General features: G+C 30.8%; 2 protein-coding genes and 1 non-coding gene across 3 annotated transcripts; all 3 read left to right on the top strand.

Moving 5' to 3' along the window:
* Window positions 1-8,325: 8,325 nt before the first annotated feature.
* On the top strand, window positions 8,326-11,132 carry LOC108450424 (delta(12)-acyl-lipid-desaturase). The gene is made up of 2 exons (XM_017748042.2): window positions 8,326-8,590; window positions 9,714-11,132. Exon 2 carries the CDS (start codon window positions 9,722-9,724, stop codon window positions 10,877-10,879), a length of 1,158 nt encoding a protein of 385 aa, XP_017603531.1. The 5' UTR covers window positions 8,326-8,590; window positions 9,714-9,721; the 3' UTR covers window positions 10,880-11,132.
* A 424-nt stretch (window positions 11,133-11,556) lies between these two features.
* On the top strand, window positions 11,557-11,660 carry LOC128287145 (U6 spliceosomal RNA). The gene has a single exon (XR_008277841.1). It is a non-coding gene; the product is annotated as a U6 spliceosomal RNA (small nuclear RNA).
* An 11,542-nt stretch (window positions 11,661-23,202) lies between these two features.
* LOC108452095 (probable methyltransferase TCM_000331) lies at window positions 23,203-26,034 on the top strand. Its single transcript, XM_017749840.2, has 4 exons — window positions 23,203-23,386; window positions 23,915-24,292; window positions 25,315-25,569; window positions 25,675-26,034. The coding sequence occupies exons 1-4, from the start codon at window positions 23,297-23,299 to the stop codon at window positions 26,032-26,034; spliced, it is 1,083 nt and encodes a 360-aa protein (XP_017605329.1). The 5' UTR covers window positions 23,203-23,296.
* The last annotated feature ends 485 nt before the right edge of the window (window positions 26,035-26,519 follow it).

The following is a 26,519-nucleotide window of genomic DNA, read 5'->3' as shown; positions in this document are numbered from 1 at the left end:
CATATTGCGAGAGGTGAGTTGAGCCTCGGGACACGCCGAGGTAATTTCAATTTCTTTGTCAAAATTAACTCATATTGTGAGAGGTGAGTTGAGCCTCGGCTCACATCTGAGGTCTTTTCAATTTCGTTCTTCAATTTCGTTAGTAAAAAAATCAACTCATATTGCGAGAGGTAAGTTGAGCCTCAGGACACGCTAAGGTATTTTTAAATTTCTGTTTTTCAAAAATCGACTCATATTGCGAGAGGTGAGTTGAGCCTCGGGACACGCTGAGGTAATTTCAATTTCTGTTTGTCAAAAATTAACTCATATTGCGAGAGGTGAGTTAAGCCTTGGCTCACATGCTGAGGTCTTTTCAATTTCTGTTCTTCAATTTCTGTTCGTAAAAAAAAAATCAACTCATATTGCGAGAGGTGAGTTGAGCCTCAGGACACGCTGAGGTATTTTTAAATTTCTATTTTTCAAAAATCAACTCATATTGCGAAAGGTGAGTTGAGCCTCGGGACACGCTGAGGTAATTTCAATTTCTGTTTGTCAAAAATTAACTCATATTACGAGAGGTGAGTTGAGCCTCGGCTCACATCTTTGAGGTCTTTTCAATTTCATTCTTCAATTTTTGTTCGTAAAAAAAATCAACTCATATTGCAAGAGGTGAGTTGAGCCTCGGGACATCTTGAGGTATTTTAAATTCTGTTTTCAAAAATCAACTCATATTGCGAGAGGTGGGTTGAGCCTCGGGACACGCTGAGGTAATTTCAATTTCATTTGTCAAAATTAACTCATATTGCGAGAGGTGAGTTGAGCCTCAGCTCACATCTTGAGGTCTTTTCAATTCTGTTGTAAAAAAATCAACTCATATTGCGAGAGGTGAGTTGAGCCTCGTGACATCTTGAGGTATTTTTAAATTTCTGTTTTCAAAAAATCAACTCATATTGCGAAGGTGAGTTGAGCCTCGGGACACTGTTGAGGTAATTTCAATTTCATTTGTTAAAAATTAACTCATATTATGAGAGGTGAGTTGAGTCTCGGCTCACATCTTGAGGTCTTTTAATTTCTCGCTTTTCAATTTCTTTTTTCAATTTATATTTTCAAAAATCAACTCATATTGCGAGATGTGAGTTGAGCCTTGGGTTCACATGTCGAGGTATTTTCAAAATCTACTTTTGCGAGAGGTGAGTTGAGCCTTGGCTCACGTGCTGAACTATTTTCAATTTCTGTTTTTAATGTCTAGTTTTACAGAGTCAATTCATATTGCGAGAAATGAGTTGAGCTCAGGATCACATGCCGAGTAAAGAATCAATATTAGAGCTGATTGAAGACACCAGATTTTGTCTCCCTGAAGTTGCAGTGGAGTTAATCGAGGATATCAGATCTTGCCTTTCTAAAGTGGCAGAAGAGAAGACCCAAAACCTTATCTCACTGAAGCGATAGAAGAGCATATTGAATTACATTGGAACAGATTGAAGCTACAAGGCATATCTCCGAATTTGCAGTGGATTGAACCAAAGCTACAAGATGCGATGAACTGGAAAGAGACTACCTGGATGAGAAGAGCACCAAAGAAGTCCATACTTAGCAAGACCGGGCAAAATTGGCCTTTCTTTATATCTTTGCTCTATTCTCGTTACACGATAATAAGCAAGAGGGTAGTGTGTTGAGGCCAATTTTAGCCCATTTACATCAAAACCCAATTTAGCCTTACCTAACCCACCAAAATTAAACCTAAAACCCAAAATCTTAACTACCCAAAGCCCAATTTACATCAAAACCCCAATGGCCCAAACCCTAAGCCCAAATCAAAATAAAAAAACCTAGCCCACAACTTAAACTTTTCTCAACTAGCCACTCCTTTTCCACCACCAACTTCACTAGCCACACCTTTTCCACCACCAACTCCACTAACCACTCTTTTCCACCACCAACTCCACTAGCCACACCTTCTCCACCACCACTTGTACCTACAAATGAAGACATAAACAATAAAAAATATTTTGTAAATGACTATATAAGCCTCCTCATATTTTGTATATGGGGGTGGGATTTTGGAGAGTTTTGGGAGAGAAAGTTATTGTAAAGGATTTTTGAGAGGTTTCTTTTAAAGTAATTAAGGAGAAGAGTTATTGTGAATGCTAGTTTTGGAGAAGCTAGTTTTTGGAGATTAATCAAAGATCAAAGCAAAGAGGTTTTTTGTCTATTCTCATTTTAAGTTCTTTGTTTACTTATTGTTTTCCTTTCAATCTTATTTTGTTTCTTTTGTACGAAAGTAAAAAATAAAAGGAGGAAGCTTACCCATTTTTACCGAAAAAGTTTTTTTGAAGTCCATTGCAGTAGTATGGTGGCGCCAATGTGTCCGGAGACCAGACGATGGTCGGCCTTGTGGCCGAAAATCACCTACCCTCTCCCTCTCTTTTTTTTTGTTATTATTATATTTCTTAATATTATATTATATATATTCTTTTAATATATTAGGTATATTTTAAATTTTATATTACGTATATATATATTTTATACTATTTTATTTATATATCTTTAATATTATATTATTTATATATATTTTTTTCTACATGTTATCTTATGTATATATCTTAACTATATTATGTATGTATTTTAACACTATATTATGTACATATTTTAATATTATCATGTATTTATTTTTAAATATGTACATATTGATGTAGTATTATTAATAGTATTTTTTTACATCATTATTATTTCTAATATATATATTATGTACATCTTTTTATTTCTATTTTATTTTTATTTGTCAATATTAATTATTATTATTCTAATATTTTGATATTTTAATATTTTATATTTTATATATTTTATTATTCCCATCATTGTTCGCATTTTTGACAATAATATTCTTGGATTTTTTTTACTATCATTTTAAAAACTTTTTACATTTTAATTTTAAGAATAAGGCAATGTACCAATTTTAACATTAAGTCATCGATTTCATCGCTATGTTGGGTGAAATTAATCGGCTTGTGTTAAAAACGGACGTCCTTCTAAAAACAAAAAACTTGCAACTTCTCATTTCCTTCAATCGGATCACACTTAAATGTCAAATTGAATTCGTATTTTGAAAATCAAGACAAGATGTGTTTAATAAGATACCAATTTTGGGCGTCGCGAGGGTGCTAATACATTCCTCGCAGAATCGACTCGAACCCTAAATTTTCTCTGGATTTTAACGTAGACCTAAACTCGGCCTTTTATTTGTTTTAATAAAAGATCTAATAGGTGTCCGATCACACCTAGAAAAAAGGATCGGTGGCGACTCCCTATTTATTTCAAAAATCAAACGTCAAATTTCAAACTTTTTTTCAATAAATCGCCACAATTAGCGACCAAGCTAAGCTAAAATTTTTACGTCGCTACAACACCTAATTAACTAAGTTTGATGTTTAGGAATCAAAAAAAAAAATACAAAAACCAATAAATATAAGTATAATCAATATAATTGATGAATGATTTTCGACTATTTAAAGAGAAGTCTTTGAAGTGTCGTATATTTGGAGCCAATGAACTTCTTGACATGTTTGGTATTGTCTTCGATTTGACTTTTGTTTACTGATTCTGACGACAACCTGAATGCTCGAGATTGCTTTAAAAAATTATGGGTTCAATAGAATGGAAGAGCCTCATCAGGAAAGATTGTGCGTGGCACACGACCACTTACCAAAAAAATGTGAGTGTTTGTGCTAGCCAGCTCAAGTGGTAGCATAATTGCCCACAAGTACCATATATGTTGTAGGGCATGAGCTCAAATATTACTAGGCACAAATGCTCGCGTTTTCTTGGTAGATGGTTGTGTGCCACGCACAGTTCTTCCTGATGAGTCATTCTCTTTCTGTTGAATCCTCCACCTCAAGCACTCAAAGTTCTTATAAACGAACGTTGATTCGGTGTGTATTGTGATAAGATAAATTGATGCAGTTGTATGCACTAAACAATTTGATTCAATTACTAATTCTAATTCAATTATACTCATTTAAAAAAAAAAAAATTCAATTATTTTCATATTGGGTAGATATAATTTTATCTTGGGTAAACTACATCATTAGTCACTAAATTATGGGTAAATTTTTCAATTGGTCACTTAATTAAAATAATTTACAATATAGTCATTGAACTATTTAAAAGTTTTCATTTAAGTCACTGGATTGCTAAAATTGATGCTATATGACTTTTTCTGTTCGCACTGCTTGCACCAATAGAAAGCTCTGTTTCCCCTTCTCTTCTACAATTTAGTTTTTTCATGAAATTGTTGGACAAAACACGTTAGCGAACAAATATAAATATAAATATAAATATAAATATTTATATTAAATATAAGATTTGAACAAATAATATAAACAAATATTTATATGTATGTAAAAACACCAAATCTAAAACAAAAACAAATTAAATAAATATTTATATTTATTTAAAACTATAGATTTGAAAATAATTAAATAAACAAGATCTTTTGAAAAACTAGAAATGGAATAAGGGAATTGAGTTTTACTAGATGTTAAGGCCTGTTTTCACAGTTTCCTTAAGACAGATCCGGCCACTCCTATGATACTTGGAGAAACGTTGGTCGGTTGTCACCTAGGATGTAACAACAAAATGATCGCGATAGTAGTACCTTTGCAGTGATCAACGAACAAACCTTACCTTCTTTTATCACTGAAACGTTTGAAAATTTGGAGAGGAAATAGAAACAAATTTTTGAGAGTGAAAAATTCGTTGTGTGTCTCTAAAGAATCCTGCAGTATTCTTTAGGCTTTTATAGGCATTTAATAGGGAGGAATTTTGAAAATTTCTATGAATAAAGAAACAAATCTGCATTAAAGGAGCCTTTAAATCAATTTGAATAAAATCAAATCAAATTGAAAATCAATTTGATTGGAATCAAATCAAAACGAGATGTTTGTCCTTTTAAAACGGATTATGTATAATTATCTGCTGAGAAAAAAAATAAAATACATATTGAACTAAAATATCCGTAAGCCTAAAAAGACCCAATCAATCCAAACATTTTGCGTCACTGGCATCATGAGGGTGCATCCCTAACACTAATGGATTTGGATTTGAACCCCCCCACTACACACAAGAAAGAATATTAGTTTAATTATTCAATAACTACTAAGTTAGTTTACATATATATACAAGTTCTCATTCATTACTCAACCATTTTGAGCATATGATATACCATTGTAAATGTCTTATGGAGTAGAATATAAAACTATAATTTTATGATTCAACTCTTCACCTTTACCAATTGAGAATATACCTCATAACCTCAAAGTTTTTAAAAAATTATATTTTTTTCAATAGAAACAACTTCAGACATCAAAAATCTGCTAGCAAAATTTAAATAACTTTTTTCTCTTTTTGATGAATGCGACAAAAATTGAGATTAGAATCCATGATGTGGAAAGCAAAACAAATATCTAAGCAAATGTTGGCATGTCGTAAAACCATTTGATTTTTTTGTTTCAATCATTCATTGAAAAAATCCATAGCACGTTTAGAATGAAGTCCCTCAATGAAGCCATCACATGATATGTTACATAAAAATTAGAAACTTGAACGTGATGATGCATAAACTTCTCTAATTTCACTCTCCAAAATTCATATAGCAAGCGATAATTCCAATGACCAAAAATTATTGAAACCAATGTGCTTTTCCTATCATTGAAAATGGTGATGGAGCCTTGTGTACCATTGTTTGCGTACATACTTTTTATTATTAATATTTTATTGATAAAAATATTAAAGATTTTTATATTAAAAGTTAGATTGTATTTTATTTTTATTTTTTTATTTTAGAAATGAATAAATTAGTCGATATATGTTAGATCAAAGAGCAAAACAATACAAATAGATGAAATTTTTAATAGAAAGGACCAATTTGCTCTTTGATCTAACACACAATGACTAATCTGCCGTTTTTAGTAGATGAGGCAAAATATAATCTGACTCATTGTATAGAGGCTTCCATGATACTTTTACCCTATTGTATCTCTTCTCAACGATAAATAAAAATATGTTTTAGAAAATTGTGTTTCCAAAGATAATCACAGAGTTAAGTCAAACAAGTAGTAACATTGTTTCACTTAATTTCCCTTTCGAAAGAAGAACTCTTATTTAGAATAATTGTTGTTTGAAGTAACTATTTTTTTTTTATTTTTTATTTTTTAGAATAGCTATCAATCATGTTTAGAACATGGCTTTAGTTTAGAATATGGTTGTCATTTGAGAACAACTCCTGTTAAGGATAACGAATGTTTAGAACAGTTTTTATTTAGAATAATTGCGTTTCAAGAATAACCATATTTAGAACAACCTTTGTTTAGAATAGTAGTGTTTTTTTTTCAAAGAAGAGATATTATTCAAAATTAGCTCTTTCAAGAAAAGTATCACCATAGAACAACTATTATTCAAAACAACCTTTATTAAAAATAAAGCTAAATTCACAATTTGGCCCTGGAAGTATACTCATTTTTTGACTTTGGCATATATATAAACTTTTCTTTGTCTCAATTTGATACCTAAAATACTCTCAAATTCCATTTTTTTGACGGACATTAAAAAAAAAATCTTATAGTCAATCACAAAGTGTCATGTGTCGTCTTTATGTAAAAAAATATTTTATTTAATTAAATGTATATACACATTAAAAAATAGAAAAATAAAAATATATAGAAAAATATATAAATTATAAAAAATCTATAAAAATAAAATTTTAAAAAATAAAATAATTGACAAAAAATAGTTGAAATTAATAATATTATTACAAAAATGTAAAACATTTGTAAAAATTATAAAATAATTTTTTATAAAATTCTAAAATATATAATTCTAAAATTGTAAGAAGGCATATAAATTTCATTTTTTCAATTACTTAAAATTTAAATACTTTTTATATATTATTTTGGATTTTAAAATTTATAATTATATATTTCAAAATTTTATAATTTTTTAACTTTTATATATGTTATATGCTTTTTTACATTTTAATCAATATAATATATATAATACTAAAAATTAAATATTAAATATTTAAATATTTAATTTTATACTTTTATTTTTAATTTAAAGTTAATATTTTTATTTTAAATAAACCTAATTGTCATGCAATATTTTTCATTGACAAAACATGCTATATGGAGTTTTTTCATTAGCCAAAGTTTCCTAACAGATTTTTTTAACGTCTGTTACAAAATGGACCAAAAATAGAGAAAATTGATACTTTAGGTATCAAATTGGGATAAAAAAATTTAGGTACTAAAGTAAAAAAATTGATATACTTTAGGGACTAAATCGTGAATTAAACCTAAAGACAATTATATTGAGAATAAATTAGGTTTAGAACAGGTCAAAATAATTCTTATTTAGTAACAAGTTTTGTTCAAGAACAACTCTTCAAAAGCAATAGTTTGTATTTCATGAGATTGCTCTTAATTTTTGTTCAATATGTTTGTTTGTGCATTGTAATGATCGATTTTAATCAAACATAAATAAATTTCTTGTAATTTTTTCTACGCATTATAGTGATTAAATTCCAATTGTAGCTGTACAAATATATTGATTGTAATTGTGATGGAATTGTAACTTCAAAAAGAAGGAAAAAAAAAAGGAAAAAGATTAAATTTTATACGTATAAAGAGTACATGAACTAGCTAAATTTGTTTGGTTATAATTAGAGGTGTTGGTTCAAAAAATTAATTTCTAAATCCGAGTCCAACCCGTTTTCGATCAGCCAAAGGTTCCTTTAAAGTATTTTAATTATTTATATTTAAATTTAATAACAAAATATATAAATATAATATAATTTTATAATTTATTAAATCGAGTTAATTCAAAATTGAATAATATAAACTTAAACTCGACTCAAGATGAATCGAATTACTTGACTAAACTGACCCAACCTAACTTATTTTTGAGCCAAGCTTGAGTTTAATGTTTTCAACTTCACGTTGACTTGACCCAGGTTGATTTACTATTAAACAACTAAAAGAATAAAATTACTTTTACTATATATTTGAATTTAAATTTAAATAAAAATATTGATATAACATCCGTGGAAGGTTGTATTTAGTGATTATGAATTGAATTAACTATGATGGTATGATTTATTTTTAATTTAAATATTAATTATTTATATTTACTCCAACAACAATAATAACATTGTATAATATGAATCCGATTGATTAAATTAAGCGAGAAGTGTTACATTTATTCCCGAGAAATACCTTTCATTCCACTATGAAGTGTCTGTGGTTGCAACAGGTGTTCGGAAGATATCAAAAAGAGGTGAGAGGTGAGGTGGGGTTACTGATGATGATGAAAGCGAGAATCATCAGAATCAGAAAAAAGGGAAAAGGGTGATTAAAGAAAAGACTCCCATCCCCACTGATTCTGGCCTTGCTTCCCAACACGTAGCATCTAACCATAACGCCTGAAATCCACCACTCCTCTATTTATTTCAAAACCACTTGGATTAAACTCCCCCTCCGCTCCATTCCACTCGCCCAAAACCAACACGCCTTCTTTGCCTCGTGTTTCATCAGCTGGCGTTAAACTGCTTTCTTTAAAGGTACATTTCTCTTTAATTTCCTTCATTTTTTTTCCATTTCATGTTTTTCTTGTTAATTTTGCATTGAAGTGATAAATTTGAGTGAATGATGTTTGGTATATCTTCTTAGTAACTGACCTTTTGAAAATACTAGCATTTTTTTTTTTTAATATCAAGTGAAAGAAGAAGAAGAAGAAGAAGAAGAAGAATTTCGCCATGCAAAAAGCTTTTTAAGGCTTTTTTTTTTCTTAGATCAAAATTTATTTGTTTACTTATACTGTTCTTTTAAGCCTGAAGAAAGAAGCCATGGTTTCAATTTTTGAGAGTTTTATAAATCCCAGATACCAGAGAGCTTCATCGTTTATTCATATATTTTTGAACATTTTTTAAAGCAAGAACTTGTGATTTTTTTTTGGTAAAATATGCAATAAATCTTCATATTTTTCGTAAATTTAAAATTTAATCCTTTTAGTTTTTAGAATTTAATCTTTTAAAATCTACGTTAAATTTTTAACATTATTAAAATTATTTTATTAAATTTAGATTATTATTAGTAATTGAGTATTTTTTATTTCAAAATTTTACATCATCAAATTAAAAAAAAAACAAAGTTAACACTTGCACTTGATTTCAATATCTAAAAATAGAAAGGCTTAATTTTAAATTTTCAAAGAGTATAGGATTTCTCTACTTTTTAGATTTAAGTTTATTAACACTTTCTTAATTACATTTCACTAAATTTAACTAAAATTACAATATTAATAGTTAAAATTAAATTTTGGAAAGTACAAAGACTAAATTTTAAATTTTCAAAAATATAGGAAGTTATAGTACATTTTAACCTTTATTTATTTCATATATGATGAGGTTCCTGCATGCACCGAAGAAGTCACCTTTTGCCAGTATTTTCGAGTGGCTTGTTTCTCTCAAAACTACCTTGAATCTTGAGACAGAATTAAATATAATTTTGGCCTTTTCTTCCATTTTTCTCTCTCTATTTTCTTTTAAAAATTGCTTTAGAGAATTCAGAAAAAATACTTTCCAACACGAAAATTGCTTCAAATTTATGGTTATATCTAATAAATGGTTGCTTAATTTAAAAAAAAAAAGTTATTGTAATTAGTTTTGCTTCTTGCATGTCCAGCCTGCAAAATGGGTGCCGGTGGTAGGATGCTAGTTGACGGTAAAAAGGAGGAAAAACGAGGCTCGGTCAATCGAGTTCCGATCGAGAAGCCTCCGTTTACGCTCGGTCAGATCAAGCAAGCCATTCCGCCCCACTGTTTTCGCCGCTCCCTCCTTCGATCCTTCTCCTACGTGGTCCATGACCTATGCTTAGCCTCTCTCTTTTACTACATTGCAACATCATATTTTCACTTTCTCCCACAACCCTTTTCCAACATTGCTTGGCCTGTCTATTGGGTTCTCCAAGGTTGCATCCTCACTGGTGTTTGGGTCATCGCACACGAGTGCGGTCACCACGCTTTCAGTGACTACCAATGGGTTGACGACACCGTCGGGTTGATCCTTCATTCCGCCCTTTTAGTCCCGTACTTCTCGTGGAAAATCAGTCACCGTCGTCACCACTCGAACACCGGTTCCATGGAGCGTGACGAAGTATTCGTGCCCAAACCCAAGTCTAAATTATCATGCTTTGCGAAATACTTAAACAATCCACCCGGTCGAGTTCTATCTCTTGTAGTCACATTGACTCTTGGTTGGCCTATGTACTTAGCCTTCAACGTTTCGGGTCGATACTATGATCGATTAGCTTCCCACTATAACCCTTATGGCCCCATTTACACCGATCGCGAGAGGCTACAAGTTTACATCTCCGATACTGGTATATTTGCGGTAATTTATGTACTTTATAAGATTGCTGCAACAAAAGGGCTGGCTTGGCTTTTATGCACTTATGGGGTGCCTCTACTTATTGTGAATGCCTTCCTTGTGTTGATCACCTACTTGCAACATACTCACTCGGCATTGCCGCATTATGACTCGTCCGAATGGGATTGGTTGCGAGGAGCATTGTCGACGATGGATCGAGATTACGGGGTGTTGAACAAAGTGTTCCATAACATCACCGATACGCATGTTGCTCATCACCTCTTCTCAACGATGCCACATTATCATGCAATGGAGGCCACTAAAGCAATCAAACCAATACTCGGCAAGTATTATCCTTTCGACGGGACACCGATTTACAAGGCAATGTGGAGGGAGGCAAAAGAGTGCCTTTACGTTGAGCCTGACGTTGGTGGTGGTGGTGGTGGTAGCAAAGGTGTTTTTTGGTATCGTAACAAGTTCTAAAGACCGACCAACTGCCTGATAGCTGGCCGGCGAAATCAACGTAAAACGTACTTATTAGACTAGTGTTAACTAGGGAAGTTAATAATTAATGGTAGGAAAATGTGGAATAGTTGCCTAGTAGTTTTATGTATTAAGTGTAGTATTAATAAACTATATGGTAGAAAAAAAATGTGTAAGTGCTATAATGTTTTATGGACGCTACTAAAATAGATCAAAGACAATAAGTAGCAATTAAAAGAGTAGAAAGACTAAACTTTAGATGCACAAAAAGTACATGGACTATAATCAGCATCAAACCTAAATGTATTTGGTTGTATCTAGAGGTGTTGGTTCAAAATAATAATCTCTAAATCCGAGTCCAACCTGTTTTGGATCGCCCAAAGGTTCGTTTCATCATTTATTGAACCGAGTTGATCTAAAATTAAAAAATATAAACTCAAACTTGACTCAAGATGAACCGAACCTCTTGATTAGACTGATCCAACCTGGCCTATTTTTGAGCCAAGCTTGAGTTTGATATTTTCAACTTCACGCTGGCCTGAAGCAAATGGTTCGATTTACTATTATATAACTAAAAAATGTGTAAAAAATTCCTTTTAATATATATTTGTATCTAAATTTAAATAAAAAATATTGTTATTAAAGTTTAATCTGGTCGAGTTAAATTGAACTTGAACTTAAATATTTTTTAACGTCCAATAAAATTGGAACGATATAGAAAAGATTAGCATGTCCCTGCACAAGGATGACACGCACAAATCGAAAAATGGTATAGAAGACTTGGTATGTAACAAATAGTGTATGAATTAACTTATGCTTGATCGAGAATTTTGAAAATGTTACAAATTAGTCTTTATTAAATTCCAGGTTGATTCCAGAGCATATGTACCCGTGAAAAGTCGTATTTGGTGATTATAAACTGAATTGACTATGATTATATGATTTATATTTAATTTAAAGGTTAATTGTTTATATTTACTCTAGGAACGATTATATCACCTCGTAACTCAAACTCGACGATTGGATCGAGTGATGAGTGTTACATTTAGTCGTCGTCAACACCTTTCATTCCGCTATGAAGTCCTTATGATTGTACCAGGTGTTTGGGAGATACCAAGAAGAAAAGAGAGATCAGGTGGGTTGATGATGATATGAAAGCAAGAATCATCAGAATAAGAAAAAAGGGAAAAGACCCCCATCCCCACTGATTCTGGTCTTGCTTCCTAACACGTAGCATCTTACCATAACGCCTCAAATCCACCACTCCTCTATTTCAAAACCCGCCTTCGCTCCACTCCACTCCCTCAAAACCAACACGCCTTCTTTCATCACCAGGCGTTAAACTGCTTTCTTTAAAGGTACTTTTCTCTTTAATTTCCTTCTTTTTTTTTCCATTTCATGTTTTTCTTGTTAATTTTTCATTCATCGTTTTAACGATGAAGCGATAAATTTGAGTAAATGATGATTGGTATATCTTCTTAGCAACCGAGCTTTTGAAAATAGAAGAAGAAGAAGAATTATTTCGCCGTGCAAAAAGCTTTTTAAGGCCTTTTCTTTTTCTTAGATCAAAATTTATTTGTTTACTTATAGTGTTTTCTTTAAGTCCGAAGAAAGAAGCGACTGAATTACTTAAAAATATTGAAATTAAAAAAAATTATCAGATCATTTTTTTTCAAAAAAATTACGGATTTAGACGAAATAACGAAAATGCTTCTAAGGATTTGTAGAAAAACACTTTCAGCTAGAACCTTTTTTGCCCCCAATATTATTTATTTATACATTTATTATTATTTTTGATGTCACCTCTTATGAAAATAAAACTTACAAAGCAGGTCTTTATATAGACTCAAGTCTCGTTTTCTTAATTTTCTTAAGTGAGGTAAGATATGGGTCTATATAAATTTATAATCCATTTGCAGTTTGTTCTTAAATAATGTAGGATTGTTTACTCTTTTAACTAATAACATAAGATTAAAGGGTACACTTAATTTTACGTAGGAAAATGTGGAATAGTTGCCTAGTAGTTTTACGTTTTAAATGTTGTATTAATAAGCTATATGGTGGGAAAAAAAATGTGCTAAGTGTTATAATGTTTTATGTAGGTGTGAGAATTCAATCGAGTAAAAAAAATTCGAGTTAGTCAAGTTTATGAATCCTGAATTCAATTTGAAATTTTTTCCAATCGAATCGAATCAAGTAAAAAAAATTCGGATCAAGTTTAGTCGAGTTAACAAATCCTATTATTTATACTCAATGTTACGTTTACATGAACCGATTATTTAAGTAGTAGACGAAGTATAAGATTATTTAACTACGTAAACAATATAATGGTTCTTAATGGGTAAACATATATCAAAACGACGTAGTTTTGTCTTTTCTTATTCAGATTTTCGGATAACACAAATTTTGTAATTCATATTCGAGTTGATCCAAATAACTCGATTAACTCGAACTATTTAATTCAAAATTTAATTTTTTTTATCAAGTTTTTCGAATCGAATCAAGTTTTACTCACCTCTAGTTTTATGGACACTACTAAAATAGATCAAAGACAATATAAGTAGCAATTAAAATATATTTAATATGTCAAGCGAGTGTTAGCTCGACAGAATCCATTGATTTTAATATTAAAATAAAAATAACTTGAATTTCATGTTGATGTTAAAGTGTATAGAATTTCTATTGGATTAATAGGAAATTAAGGTAAGAGCCTAAAGTTCAAAATATTTTTACTTTAATATTCTGAGTGAGGGTGAGGGGGAGGGGCTAGTCTTTGTCTTCGATAAAATATGGAAGCTAAAAGTTCCTCCACGGGTGCGGAATTTTCTTTGGTTATTGGCCATTGATAGAGTTTCTATGAAAGATTTTCTAATTAAAAGGGGGGTGAAGATTCATGACAGCTTGAACGTGTGCCCGTGGTGCAATAGGGAGTTGGAGAGGGCGGATCATGTATTTTTTAATTGTAATTTTATTGCAGGATTCTGGAAGAGAATATTCAACTGGTGGGACATCGACTGGTTAGCGGTTAGCAACTTTGAGGAATTTTATATGCTATGTTTCAAGGCGAAGATTATTGGTTCTTGTAAAAGTTTGTGGCTAACTTCAATCGCTGCATCTTGTTGGTCGATTTGGTTAGCAAGAAATGAGATTGTATTTGATAATAAAGTGTTGACAATGGACACTTTGATTTTCCATTCCAAAATGAGGGCTTTACTATGGGTAAGGGCTGCTACTGAAGAGTGCAGGTTTCAAGAGAGATTATGGTGGTTATGTCCGTATAGATGTGAATTATCTAATTCAGGGTCAGCCGGCTGGCGCTCTCCTCCACTTGGAGGCTTGAAATTTAATGTAAGTGGTGCTGCTCTTGAGGGTGAATCTGGTGTTGGAGGGGTAATGAGAGACGAGGAAGGTATTGTTAGAGCTCTATTCTCGGGTCCGAGTGTTGCTTGTGATACGGAGTCTGCTGAATTAGAAGCAATTACCATAGCTATGGATGTTTTTAATGACATAGGATGGAAGGATTCATGCTCTCTAATTATTGAGATGGGGTCGAGGAAGGTTTTTAATTGGATCTTAGAGAAATCAAGTAGACCTTGGTCGCAATATTCTGTTTTTGCAAAAATTGATAGAAGGAGGGCCTGTGCTAGAAAGTTAACATTTTCTTTTGCTGAGGAGGGTGGAAATGAAATGGCAGATGCCTTAGCTTCTACTGGTATGAGTAGACCTTGTTTGTTTAAGGCTTGGTGGTGAGTTTGGTCTATGAATATTATGAGCTTTTCAAGGTCCGTTCTCACGGTGACAGGTATGCAAAGGAAGACGCTCTCGGAGGTTTGTTATCGCGATATGTTTTGATCGACATCGTTATAGGTTTTTTGGAATTGAGTAATGTTTCTTGATGTTTCTGGTTTAGGTGATGTGTCCAGCTGTTTGGGAATGATATGATTGTAAAAGCTTTGTGGCATTTGTCAGTGTTGCCTGACTATGTGCTTATGTACTCTTTTACTGAGCGAAAAAAATAGAGGGCTTTTATGAGTAAAAATCATAAGTTAGGGGCTTTTCTAAATAAAGTTTAGTTGTTTAATGGCTTTTTTAGTATATTGGCCAAGAACTTTTAAGTAATCACAATTCACGCACCACTAACACAAGTAAATCATTGCCCCACAAACCACTAACAAACAGAGAAATGATTGTATGAAACTGTGATTTCACGTCATCTTTATCCCTTTTCAATAGGAGAATGACAAATCAGATTTTTTCCTCCTAATTTTTAGCATTTTTAGTTGGATTTGAATTTTTTCAGAAGGAAAAACCTGAAAATTAAGAGGAAAAATCTAACTTGTCATTGTCCTATTGAAAAGGGGATAAAGATGACATGGAAGCAGAGTTTCATACAATCACTTCTCCTAGCAAACAATATAATTTTCAACATTATATTTTATGATTCAATTAAAGTCTCACTTTATTATATATCTCATAATACTTTATGTCCACTAAACTAAGTGCACTTATCAATTAACAGTGTAACTATAGTGAGCATAGATATCGTTCCCTCGAGGACTACAATTACTAGTAATTACCACATTTCTATTATTTAACCTAATAATTCAAAAGATTGATTAAAATTAAATCAAACTAGCTAAATTAAATAAGGAATGCACCAAAGAATGAAACACAAAAGCAATAAAGTATTAACCAAGTAACAAAGCAGTACCTACGTAAGAATCTGCCTAGATTTCATCTATAATTCTCAATATAATTTATGCAATTTATTTTCTTAGCTCTTTGATCCATAGAAATCCCTAATTTATGCTAACATCTTTTTTGAACATAAGAGCAACTAACTCTAGGTTGATTAATTAAAATTTCTTTCTAATTAAAATCATTATTATCACATTAATTCACTCTATGGGTCATCTTATTAGATTTGACTCTAATCCGATAGATTTATGTTGTCCTATTTTAGGATTGCATGCAACTCCATTCAATTATGCAAGATCTAATCACAAGAAAGGTCTATTCAACCTCAGACTTATGCACATTAAATATGGATTAACACTCTAAAATTATTAATCCATGAATAATAAATCATTCATAATTGAAAATTAAGAGACTAATATTTTATTGCATAAAAAAATTAAACAATAGAATCCATTCTAGGGTTCATCTCCCCTTAAGAGAATTAGTTTATATTGGCAAGAGTAAACACCAAAAATACAATATAACCACTAAAATAAAAGAAATCCATGATAGCTTTCTTGAAAATCAACTTGAACTCTTGAATATTGGTGGAAAATTGCTTGAAAATTAGCATCAATGGTGTTCTAAAGGTAATTTTCGTGCTCTCCCTTGGTGGTTGCCTCTCTTCCCTTTTATTTTCCTATTTATATCCTCTTAAAGTGTTAAAAACTCTAAAAATCGCAACTTTCAACCATTAGCACACATAGTTTTTGAGATCGACACACCTTGGACACACAACTGTATGGATTGCCCTGTGTGAAAATTTGCTACATGTGTACAGCTTCCAGAATGCTCCAATGTTCTAATTTCACCTTTTTCACTTGTATTGCTTTCAAATGCTCTATTAAGCATCAAAACATAAATATAAAGGATTAGAAGTATATAGTTCACAATTAATACCACTTAATCACCCAAAATGCATTAAAAATGAGGTTAAAATATGTTACTTTTGACACTTATCAATTAAAAAGAATTAAAAAGTGTGGGTCTTAATCTTCAAGTACTCCACTCCATAGATACGGGTGGTAGAATCAACTAGAAGTACTTTTGGAGGCGATGAAATATGATTGATTGGAGCATCATGAGGTTCATAAAGGTAACAAATTGATGGGTGTTAACATACTCTTCCTTATATATCTTTTGAGTGTATATATTCACCTTATATGATATGATATTTTGAAATAATAAAATAAAAGTATATAACAAGCATTTTAGTACTAAAGTACCTCTCAAAACACAAATAATCAATAAATAGTAATATTTTAAAATTACGTTACACTCGTAGAAATTTTTATGGAATGTCACTCTCTTGTTTAAGAAAAGGAAGAAAAATAATCATACAAGTATTTTAAAGTTTATTTTAAGCTTAATATATAATTTGGTACACGAGTTTGATACTTTTTCTAATGTGGTATTTGTATTATATTTTGGTTCAATTTAATACTTATAATTGATAAAAGTTATATATTTTGATACTTAAAAGTAACCGTGTTAACTTTTTAATTCAAAATTTAACATTGATTTGATAAAAATTAAGTACTAACATTATTAGATTTAAATTTTTAATGATTTTAGCAATAAAATTAATTTAGTGTCCAAATCCTTAAAAAGAAAAACCTTTACCTCCTCCCTTTCATATTGGCTAAGGTGAACCAACTTATCCAATGATTTTTCCCTTTATTAGCAGGGGCATATTTAGGGGTTGGTAGGGCCTAACCCCTAAATGAAATTTTTTCATTTAAATTAAAAAATTTAAATTAATTAAGGTAAAATTATATTTTACTCTCTAAAAATGATAAAATTAATTTAATTTTTAAAATTATAAAATATAGATTATTTAAATGATAAAATTATATTTTTACTATCGTAAAATTATAATTTTATTTCAACCCGTAAATGAATTTTCTAACTTTGACTCCTACTAAAAACCGCATTTTGTTGAAAATGCATCATATAAGTTGGAATATTCACACATGCCATTGCCACTAATTAAGAATTTCAGTCAACTTGTTATAAATATTGTATTGGTTGTACATTTTGTTTTGCCGCCATATCTATTTTTATGTACTTTAATTAATATTCTTAATCTTTACGAGATTTTATAATATATAAATCTAAATAATGAAATTTCTCATCAGACCTTAAATTATAGCAAATTGGATAAAATACACAAAATTTAGTTAGAGAATATTTCGTGATATTGTTGATAGTTCCAATGTTAGATCCAATAGTATAAAATCTATAGATTATCGTGTAATATATTGATAGATCCAAAAAGCAATAATTTATTACTTTTAATTTTTAAAATTTATATTTAATAATACTTTTATTAATATCAATTGAGTCTTAACTCGATTGGCATGATCATTGACAAGGACATAAGTTCGAATGTGCTGAAGTGCATTATTCTTCTATTTGTAGGTTGAGGACGGGTTATAGATAGTCCTAGGCATTGTGTCAAAAAAATTAGATTTGGTTAGAAACAATATTTTTATTAATTGCATTGACATGTATATTTTTTTAATACTTTATTAAACTAGTATAAGATACTCATCAATCTCTTAACCCTACTTGTGAAGTCTCGCTAGCAGTGTACAAAATAATTCTCTTATTTTTCAAAAGATTTGTTGATTATATGTAAAATTATAGATAATAATGTATAAAAATAAATCTCACATTTATATAATTTTTTACTTCAGTAAGACTTGTATTGTTTCAAATCCCGATTGGTGTTGGTAGAAGGATATTTTTGAAGCTTTAAAACAATTGTCGACTTATAAGCTATGTGCTTGGTAGCTATGTGCTTGGTAGGGTTCGCTGAGACTGTGGGTATTCGTTCAAGTATTACATGAAACAGAAAATAAGCAGGCCACACAAGGCTTAGTTTTCTTACGTATGTGGAGTTTAGCTTAGTGATATATATTAACTATCTTCAATACTTACAATAAGTTATCTTAAATCTGTCACACACTTTTTATAATTTTCTCATTTTTATACCTTGAAAAATGATTCTCTCACTATTAAATTTACCATTATGAATTCAACAAGTAAAATCATAATACAAAAAAAAAAACTATAAAAATGCACTCACAACATAAAATTCCTCACTTGAACAAATTAAGTGCTATATCTTTTAGTAGAATAACTTATACAAGTCCTTCAATTATATAGAATATTTCAAAACTTGCTAACATAAAAAGACCTATTTTAATCCATATAAAACATCATTAAGATAAGCCAAATACAATATAATAATGACAAGGTAACCATGGACTCTTGGTAACTAAGAATGCAGTGTTCCAACTCAATTAAACATCCTCGATCCAAGGGATTAAAAAATGGGGTGATCCAATTTGATCCAATCTTCCGAATATATTTCCCCAAGTGATATGATCTCCATTAATGGACTAGATATCATCCACATAATTAGTACAATAAAAAATAAGGTTCAATAATTTGTCAACAATGCAAATACAAAAAGTGTTTCAAATAACAATGCAAATACAATTAAATTTTTCTGTTAAATTCACTGATATATCATTTTGGAATAAATAAATACTTGTTTGATTACCATGTATATATTTAGCCTGAATTTAATTTTAAAAATTAAGAGCGTTAACAATTAATTTATATTTTAAATAAAAATAAAAAATTAAATTCCTTTAAAAAATCCCAAATTTATAATGAGTAAAAAAATTAACACAATTTTTTTTTCTCGATCAATAAGAATATATTAATGAAAAGATATTACAAAACTCCCAGATAATCTTAGACATCCACCACCTGTGCGAACAGCTAATAACAAAGAAAAAACATTTCGCCACCAAGTTTTAAATAACTCACCATTGCCAAAGAAGCAGCCATACTATTACCTTGCCAATGAACAAATGCGAAATGAACTCTAACCAACTGGATAATATAACGATCAATACCTACTAAAAGATTCCACAACGACCATGTCCTAGAACTCCTCTGCTATTTCAGGCCCAACGGCATCAATCAACACAGAAAATAATGAACAAGCCACCATTCCTTTCTCGTTTCACAACACTCCACCGCATCAGCTTTATCCTCAGCTACCTCTGCCACGATAAACTGCGACCACCTGTGGGGAGATGGAACCCAATGAATAACAGCCTTGTTGACTTTATTTCTCGAAGGCCTACATTTTGCAAGGCAAAACCACCATGAACCCTCCGGAAATTAAATGTCATCATGCACTACCCTTGTTCACATCAAAGATCTCATTTTGGGATTAAACAACATATCAATTGTCCTCGAAGTTTTGTCGAATACAAATCATTTCGTGCCAGCCATACTAACCGTCAAGACGCCGAAACCAATAACAGTCATTTTATGAAACCTTTCAAATTCACATTGTATAGCCCAATATTTGCCCGGGCTTGGACCCAAGACAAATTACCCAAACACAGTAAAATTACAAAACCCAATATCCAATACATACTAAACCCCAAATAAAACAACTAAGCCCAATACCTAATCCTAGCCCAATCAGCCCAATGCCCAAAATCAAAAAATAAGAAAAAACAAAACCCTAAAGCTACCAGCCACCGACCTAACCCCCACTTGCCTCTGACATCCCTGCAGCACCGTCCCATCGGTCACCTCTACCGCCCATGGTACCTGCAAGCAGTAAATGGGAAGAGACAGTAAAAACAATAAAAAAGAATTAGAAAACAGGCTATAAAAGCCGAATGTACAAACAATTTAGAGGAGGGATTTTTCTATCAATACAAAGGATTTTTCTTTGTTTTTTATCAATACTAGCAGATTAAAACCAAGAACAGTGGATTCAATAAGATCAAAGAAAGTAGATAGCATCGAATACAAACCAAAAATCTCAGAAATCGAAAGCTTAAAAACCTAAGGTGATTTATTTTTTTATCCTATTTTAATTTCTTTTTGGGCCTATTTTCCCACATACATATACTAAAACATATAAAAAATATAAAACAAATAATTAAAAAAATGGGAAAAAATTATCTTTTCCGGCCACCGTGCATGGTCGCCTGCTCCGGCGTCGGCGACGGTCCGGCGATCGGATCGGTGACCGGCCCATGGCCGGAATTCTCTTCCCTCCCCCTCTCCCTTTTCTCTCCCTCTTTTTTTTTCTTCTCCCCATTCAAATGTTTTTTTTTTTTTAAATTTGTCTTTTATAGGGACCAAAACGGTGTGTTTTGGTCCCCCCCATTTAAAAGAAAACGGTGCCGTTTTGGCCCTGGGTCGGATTGACCCGACCCGCTCCAATTAGGATCCGTGTGTTTTTTAAACGGAAGGGCTATTTACGCACTTAGCCCTTCCGCTTTTTCATGCATTTACAATCAGGTTTTTTTTTGCTTTTAATTTGGCCCTAAAATTTATCGCGCTTTGCGATTTGGTCCTCCCTTCAACGACGTCGTTTTAAGGGTTCGGGTAAATTGCTTATTTAGCCCCCTGCAGTTGCACGCGCGTTCAAATGGATCCTTTTATTTATCTTTTATTTTAAATTCGCCCCAAAACTCTGATTTTAATCCAATTTTAGTCCTTTTTCATTTATTTTTCGTATTTATCCTGAATTTTATATTATTTTTCTATTTCATTCAACTTTAAATATTATTCATGTTATATATAGTACTATTATCACTATTATTTTTATATTATTATCATTATTGTTATATTATATTTAGTTTTTAATGTTTCGTTTTTTTATGCATATATATTTTATTATTATATTTATTATTAATATTATTAGTACATAGATATGCATGTACGCATTTATGTAGTGTGTTAATATTTGTTTTATTATCATTTCTAATATATGTATATATTATATGTATTTTATATATATTATGTATATATTTTAATGCCATTAGTTATATATTTCTTATACCATTCCACGTATGTATTTTATATCATCTTATGTATATGTTCTTAAATACTATTATATATATATATATATATATATATTTAATACCATACTATGTATATATTATTATTTTATTTATTTTTATTCCTATTATATTTATTATTAATGTTAGTACATCTATTTTATTGTATGTATATATATATATACTTTTTATATAGTATTATTTTCAGTATATCATATTATTCATTACTATACTTATTGTTTTCACTATTGCCACTCATTATTCTATTTTAATATTATGTATTATCTAGTGTACATACATCCTTTTATTATTACTATTATTATTATTATTAGTATATATATAAATATATATTTTCTATGTTATTAGTATTCCTAATATATATTGTATATGTTCATTTTATATATATTATGTATATGTATATTTAGTATGTATATTTAGTATTATTATGCGTACATTTTTCATTCCTATTATTACGTATATACTTTAATATATATGTATATATCTAGCAATATTAGCGTTTTAATATTATATTTACGTCACTTCATTTATTATTATTATATGTTTATATATATTCATGATTTTATTTCGTGTTTAATGCTATTAGTATCATGTTTAATACCATATGCATTATTATTGTTTTATACTATTACTATTGCATGTATATTGTTAATGTTTTATATATTATCTGTTTTGCATATTCTTAACTTTTATTAATATTTGTCCGTTCGAATTTAGCATTAGTAGTTCGTACCATAGTACAACATCAATTTTAGTTTTTTTACTTTTATTTTTTTTATCTAGAAATATCTTCATTCATGTCTTTAAATTAATTTCAATAAATAAGGTAACGTGCAGGTTTAACATTAAGTCGTTAATTTCATCGCTATGTTGGGTGAATATCATCGGCTCATGTTAAAAAGGAACGTCCTTCTCAAAAAGAGATCGAAATTATAAAAAATTCTCGTGTTTTGGTCGGATCACGATTAAAATTTAAATTGAACTCGTATTTTTGAGAATCAAGACAACGCGTGTTTTACGAGATATCAATTTTGGGCATTGCGAGGGTGCTAATACCTTCCTCGAGCGTAACCGACTCCCGAACCCTACTTTACTCTGTTTTTCACGTAGACCCAAATTTGGCCTTCATTTTTATTCAAGAATAAATTTTCTTTTAAAAAAAAAGATAATTTATTAGGTGTCCGATCACACTTAGAAAAAGATCGGTGGCGACTCCCTTTTTAAATAAAAAACGAAAAACGATTTTTAAATTTTCAATAAGCTATCTCAATTAGCGATCGAAAGCAAAAATTTTACGTTGTTACACACGTTAAAGCATAGCGAGTAAAATTCAGCATAGCAATAAACTGTTTTCCACTGAAAACCCCACCAAATAAAAATCTTCAACCAACATCCATAAAAAATTTGCAATTCTAAACTTATTTCTATGAATAAAAAATTATAAAATAATAAGCATCCAAATAGAGGAAGTGGTTGAAACATATCTTAATAAAAAAATAGTGCTCTTGTTATAAGCCTATTGTTAATATACTTATTTGGGAAAGTGGCGAGAGGATCCGGGCCAGCAACTGTTTATTTTCACATTATCCTAGAATGTGCGGGATCAGGGAACAGAAACATTGATTGAAGTATTAAAGATTCTCACATATAGACAAGAACCCATGATCTGTGTATGACCTAATGCCCCTCTGGCCTCTGCATCACATTTTCGCACAGATCACTCGTCTTTATATAAGATCAACACAGATTGGGAGACATCCAGATCCAGCAAGTAATGACTATGGCTCCGGCATCATCTGCAAATGTTTATTGCACCAATGCCACAGACAAAGAAATTAGCTATGCCAATAATTCCTCACTTCAAGTATCTTTCTCTATCTCTTCCATACTAGTTTTATATATGTTAAGCATAGAATCCTTGGAAAGAAATTTTTAAGTGTCTTCCGTTAAGAAGTCGGTCAATCTCTCAATAAACTCAGTTGAGAGTTAGCATGCTTTGAGTGGTTGCTCGAAGAGCCTAGTTCACGTGATCAGGAGTGCCTCGGTTGGTAGATTTGTAAGACTCATGGGATAAGTGTTTGTATAGGGCGTGATGATAGTAATGTAAATAATTTGACTTGTAAACAAGGGGGGAGTCCAGTGAGTTTTGGAAGTTCACCAACCAAGACACTCTCAGCTCTATAAGTCGCACCCGCTTATGGCAAATCTCCGTTGGGGGACAATACCCAACATTATTGGGAGATCAATTGACTGCCTAACTTACAATACTTTAAAAAATTTTTCCGAAAGAATCGTCCCTTCAACAATATTTATATACATGTATGTATATATATACATATATCCTTTAAACAAAATTGTTTACAGGTTTTTGTTTTTGTTTTTTTTTTTTCAGAAAAAAGTACAATTGAAGACAAGGCCATTCCTAGAGGACACCATCAAAGACATGTTGAGCAAGATGGTTCACGTTCCTTGTATTAAGGTGGCTGATTTGGGTTGTGCTTCGGGTCCAAACACGTTCTTCCCGACATGTGAAGTTATGGATATCATCGCTAGTGTTTGCCGACAAGCACATTGGGAATCGCCTGAGCTTCAAGTGTTCCTTAATGATCTTCCCCAAAACGACTTCAATACTGTGTTTAAATCAATTCCTGCATTCAATGGGAAGCCTTGTTTCATTGCCGGAGTTGCAGGTTCCTTTTATCAAAGGCTATTTCCGAGCAAGAGCATTCATTTCGTGCATTCTTCTTACAGTCTTCATTGGCTCTCAAAGGTTAGTATATATAATTAATGTAATTGGATATAATATAGGGAAGGCAAACCCCGGGTTAGATGTTGTCAAATCTATCACTTTTTTATAGTTGGTATATTCTACTCTATTATTAGTCTCGCTTTACTATTGATTTATAATATTGAATATTACTATTATATTTATAGATATTGGATACATAAGTCCCATTCTAAGGGCAAGCAATTAATTGAATTAGTCGGTTTGACCGATTTTTTTTTTCCAATCTGACTTAATTGACTTTAACATAAGAAAATCGACTCGATTAAATTCAGTTGAGAAAGTTGACCACACAAAACCGACTTTGATTTGGTTAGTTTGGTCGATTTTCTCGGTTAACCAACCTTAAGTAACTGGATTGGGTTTATAAAGTTATATATCTATTACATATTATAAATATAAATATATTTTAAATAATTTTAAACTAATATTAAATAAATTGGTTTCTTAGTTGTTTTTGATATGGAATTCAAAAATCAATAACTGATTGAATTAACCAATCAAACAAAGATAAAAGCAGTCCACCTGACTAAACCGAAACTAAAAAGATCTAATGGGTTGATATTTTGTATTTAAAATCGAAAATAGCTCACCCTTACCCCATCCTACCCTGCTTCACCTTAATTTGATTTTTGCTAAATATTTTTAATATTTTTATTTTTTAAAAAGCAACCAAATATTTAAATATATATGTTTTTAAAAACACGAAGCATATGAAAAATTTTCTATAATGCATTTTACTTTTTGTCTCCTTTTAATATTTATACATATAAAGGTAAAATAATAATTTTATATTGTGAGCGGGACGGAACAAGATTACCATAATCACTTTATATCTATTATCAAAAAATAAATCCACCTCATCTTGCATTTATTTATTTTAAAATTCACTCCATTTAAAGTAGATTATTTTGAGCTTGATTGGACTGTTTGTGTTTTGCCGTCCCTAATTACATATATAGCCACGTTAGCATTGTCTATAATTATATGATTGTGATGAATTTTAGGTACCAAGAGGAGTTGAGGATAACAAGGGAAATTTATACATAGCAAAGTCGAGCCCTCCTAATGTATCCAAAGCTTATTCAGGGCAATTTCGAAATGATTTCTCGAGATTTTTACACTTTCGTTCCGAAGAAATGATAACTGAGGGACGAATGTTGCTTACATTCATTGGTAGGAGCAGTACTGATCCCACAAGCAAAGACTGTTGTGCCATATGGGATTTGTTCACCAAATCACTCCTCGACTTGGTGGCTAAGGTACATTATGTTTGTTGTTTCCTTTCGCTTAAATACATCGCTATATATACATTACTATCGACATAATCATAATTGCAAACATAACTGGTGCTATTTGGTTGGCAGGGATTGGTGCGTGAATCTGATATAGATTCATTCAATGTACCTTACTATTACCCTTGTGAAGAAGAAGTGAGAGAAATTATCGAAAAAGAAAGATCTTTCGCTCTCGACAAATTAGAGAGTTTCGAAATGAATTGGGACTTCGAAGATGATGTTTTCAACGAAAATTTCGAAAAGAGTAGAAGCGGGCGAAATGTTGCAAATTGCATACGAGCAATTACAGAATCTATGATTGCTAGTCATTTTGGAGAGGCCATAATTGATGATCTGTTCTCAAGATTTGCACAACATGTGGGTGAGCATTTGTCGTGTGAGAAGACAAAGTACTATGTTACTATAGTTGTTTCAATGACTATGAAATAGTTGGACATGTATCATGGATATGTATAAGTTTTGTCCAATTTTTTTTATTTAAATGAATAAAAATGAATTTTATTTTATAGATTTTCATCAATACTAACAATTTTTTTGTCAAAAGATGAGTTTTTTTTTAAATATTGTTGTTGTATTTGTTTTCTTTCTCTCTCTCTTTTTTTTTCTTTTCCAAATTATGAAGTTTTATTAATTTTTGAAATGTTTTTTTATACCTATTTAGCTCAATACTCATAAATATGGAGGTTCACATAGATACAATTTTACCAAACCTTGAAGCATATGAGTTTAGAGATCAAGTTTTGATTTAGAAAATTTTAATGTATTCTTATATTTTAATGTAATTTTACAAAACTGAAAGTTGTTACTATTTATAGTAATGAGTTATATCTTTTAAATTCAAAAGTTACTTAACTTGATTATTAATAAATAATTATAATTATTCAAGTAGATATCTATTTAATAATTATGTTTAT

Source organism: Gossypium arboreum, chromosome 13 (assembly GCF_025698485.1).
Source record: "Gossypium arboreum isolate Shixiya-1 chromosome 13, ASM2569848v2, whole genome shotgun sequence".
Taxonomy (NCBI): Eukaryota; Viridiplantae; Streptophyta; class Magnoliopsida; order Malvales; family Malvaceae; genus Gossypium; species Gossypium arboreum.
This window is presented reverse-complemented; position numbering and strand designations above follow the sequence as displayed.

Bases quoted from the DNA above. Each gene is read 5' to 3' on its own strand.
- LOC108450424 (XM_017748042.2), top strand. From the start codon at position 9,722: ATGGGTGCCGGTGGTAGGATGCTAGTTGACGGTAAAAAGGAGGAAAAA.
- LOC108452095 (XM_017749840.2), top strand. From the start codon at position 23,297: ATGACTATGGCTCCGGCATCATCTGCAAATGTTTATTGCACCAATGCC. The intron at 24,293-25,314 runs GTTAGTATATAT...GATGAATTTTAG, and splicing joins GTCTTCATTGGCTCTCAAAG to GTACCAAGAGGAGTTGAGGA. The intron at 25,570-25,674 runs GTACATTATGTT...TTTGGTTGGCAG, and splicing joins TCCTCGACTTGGTGGCTAAG to GGATTGGTGCGTGAATCTGA.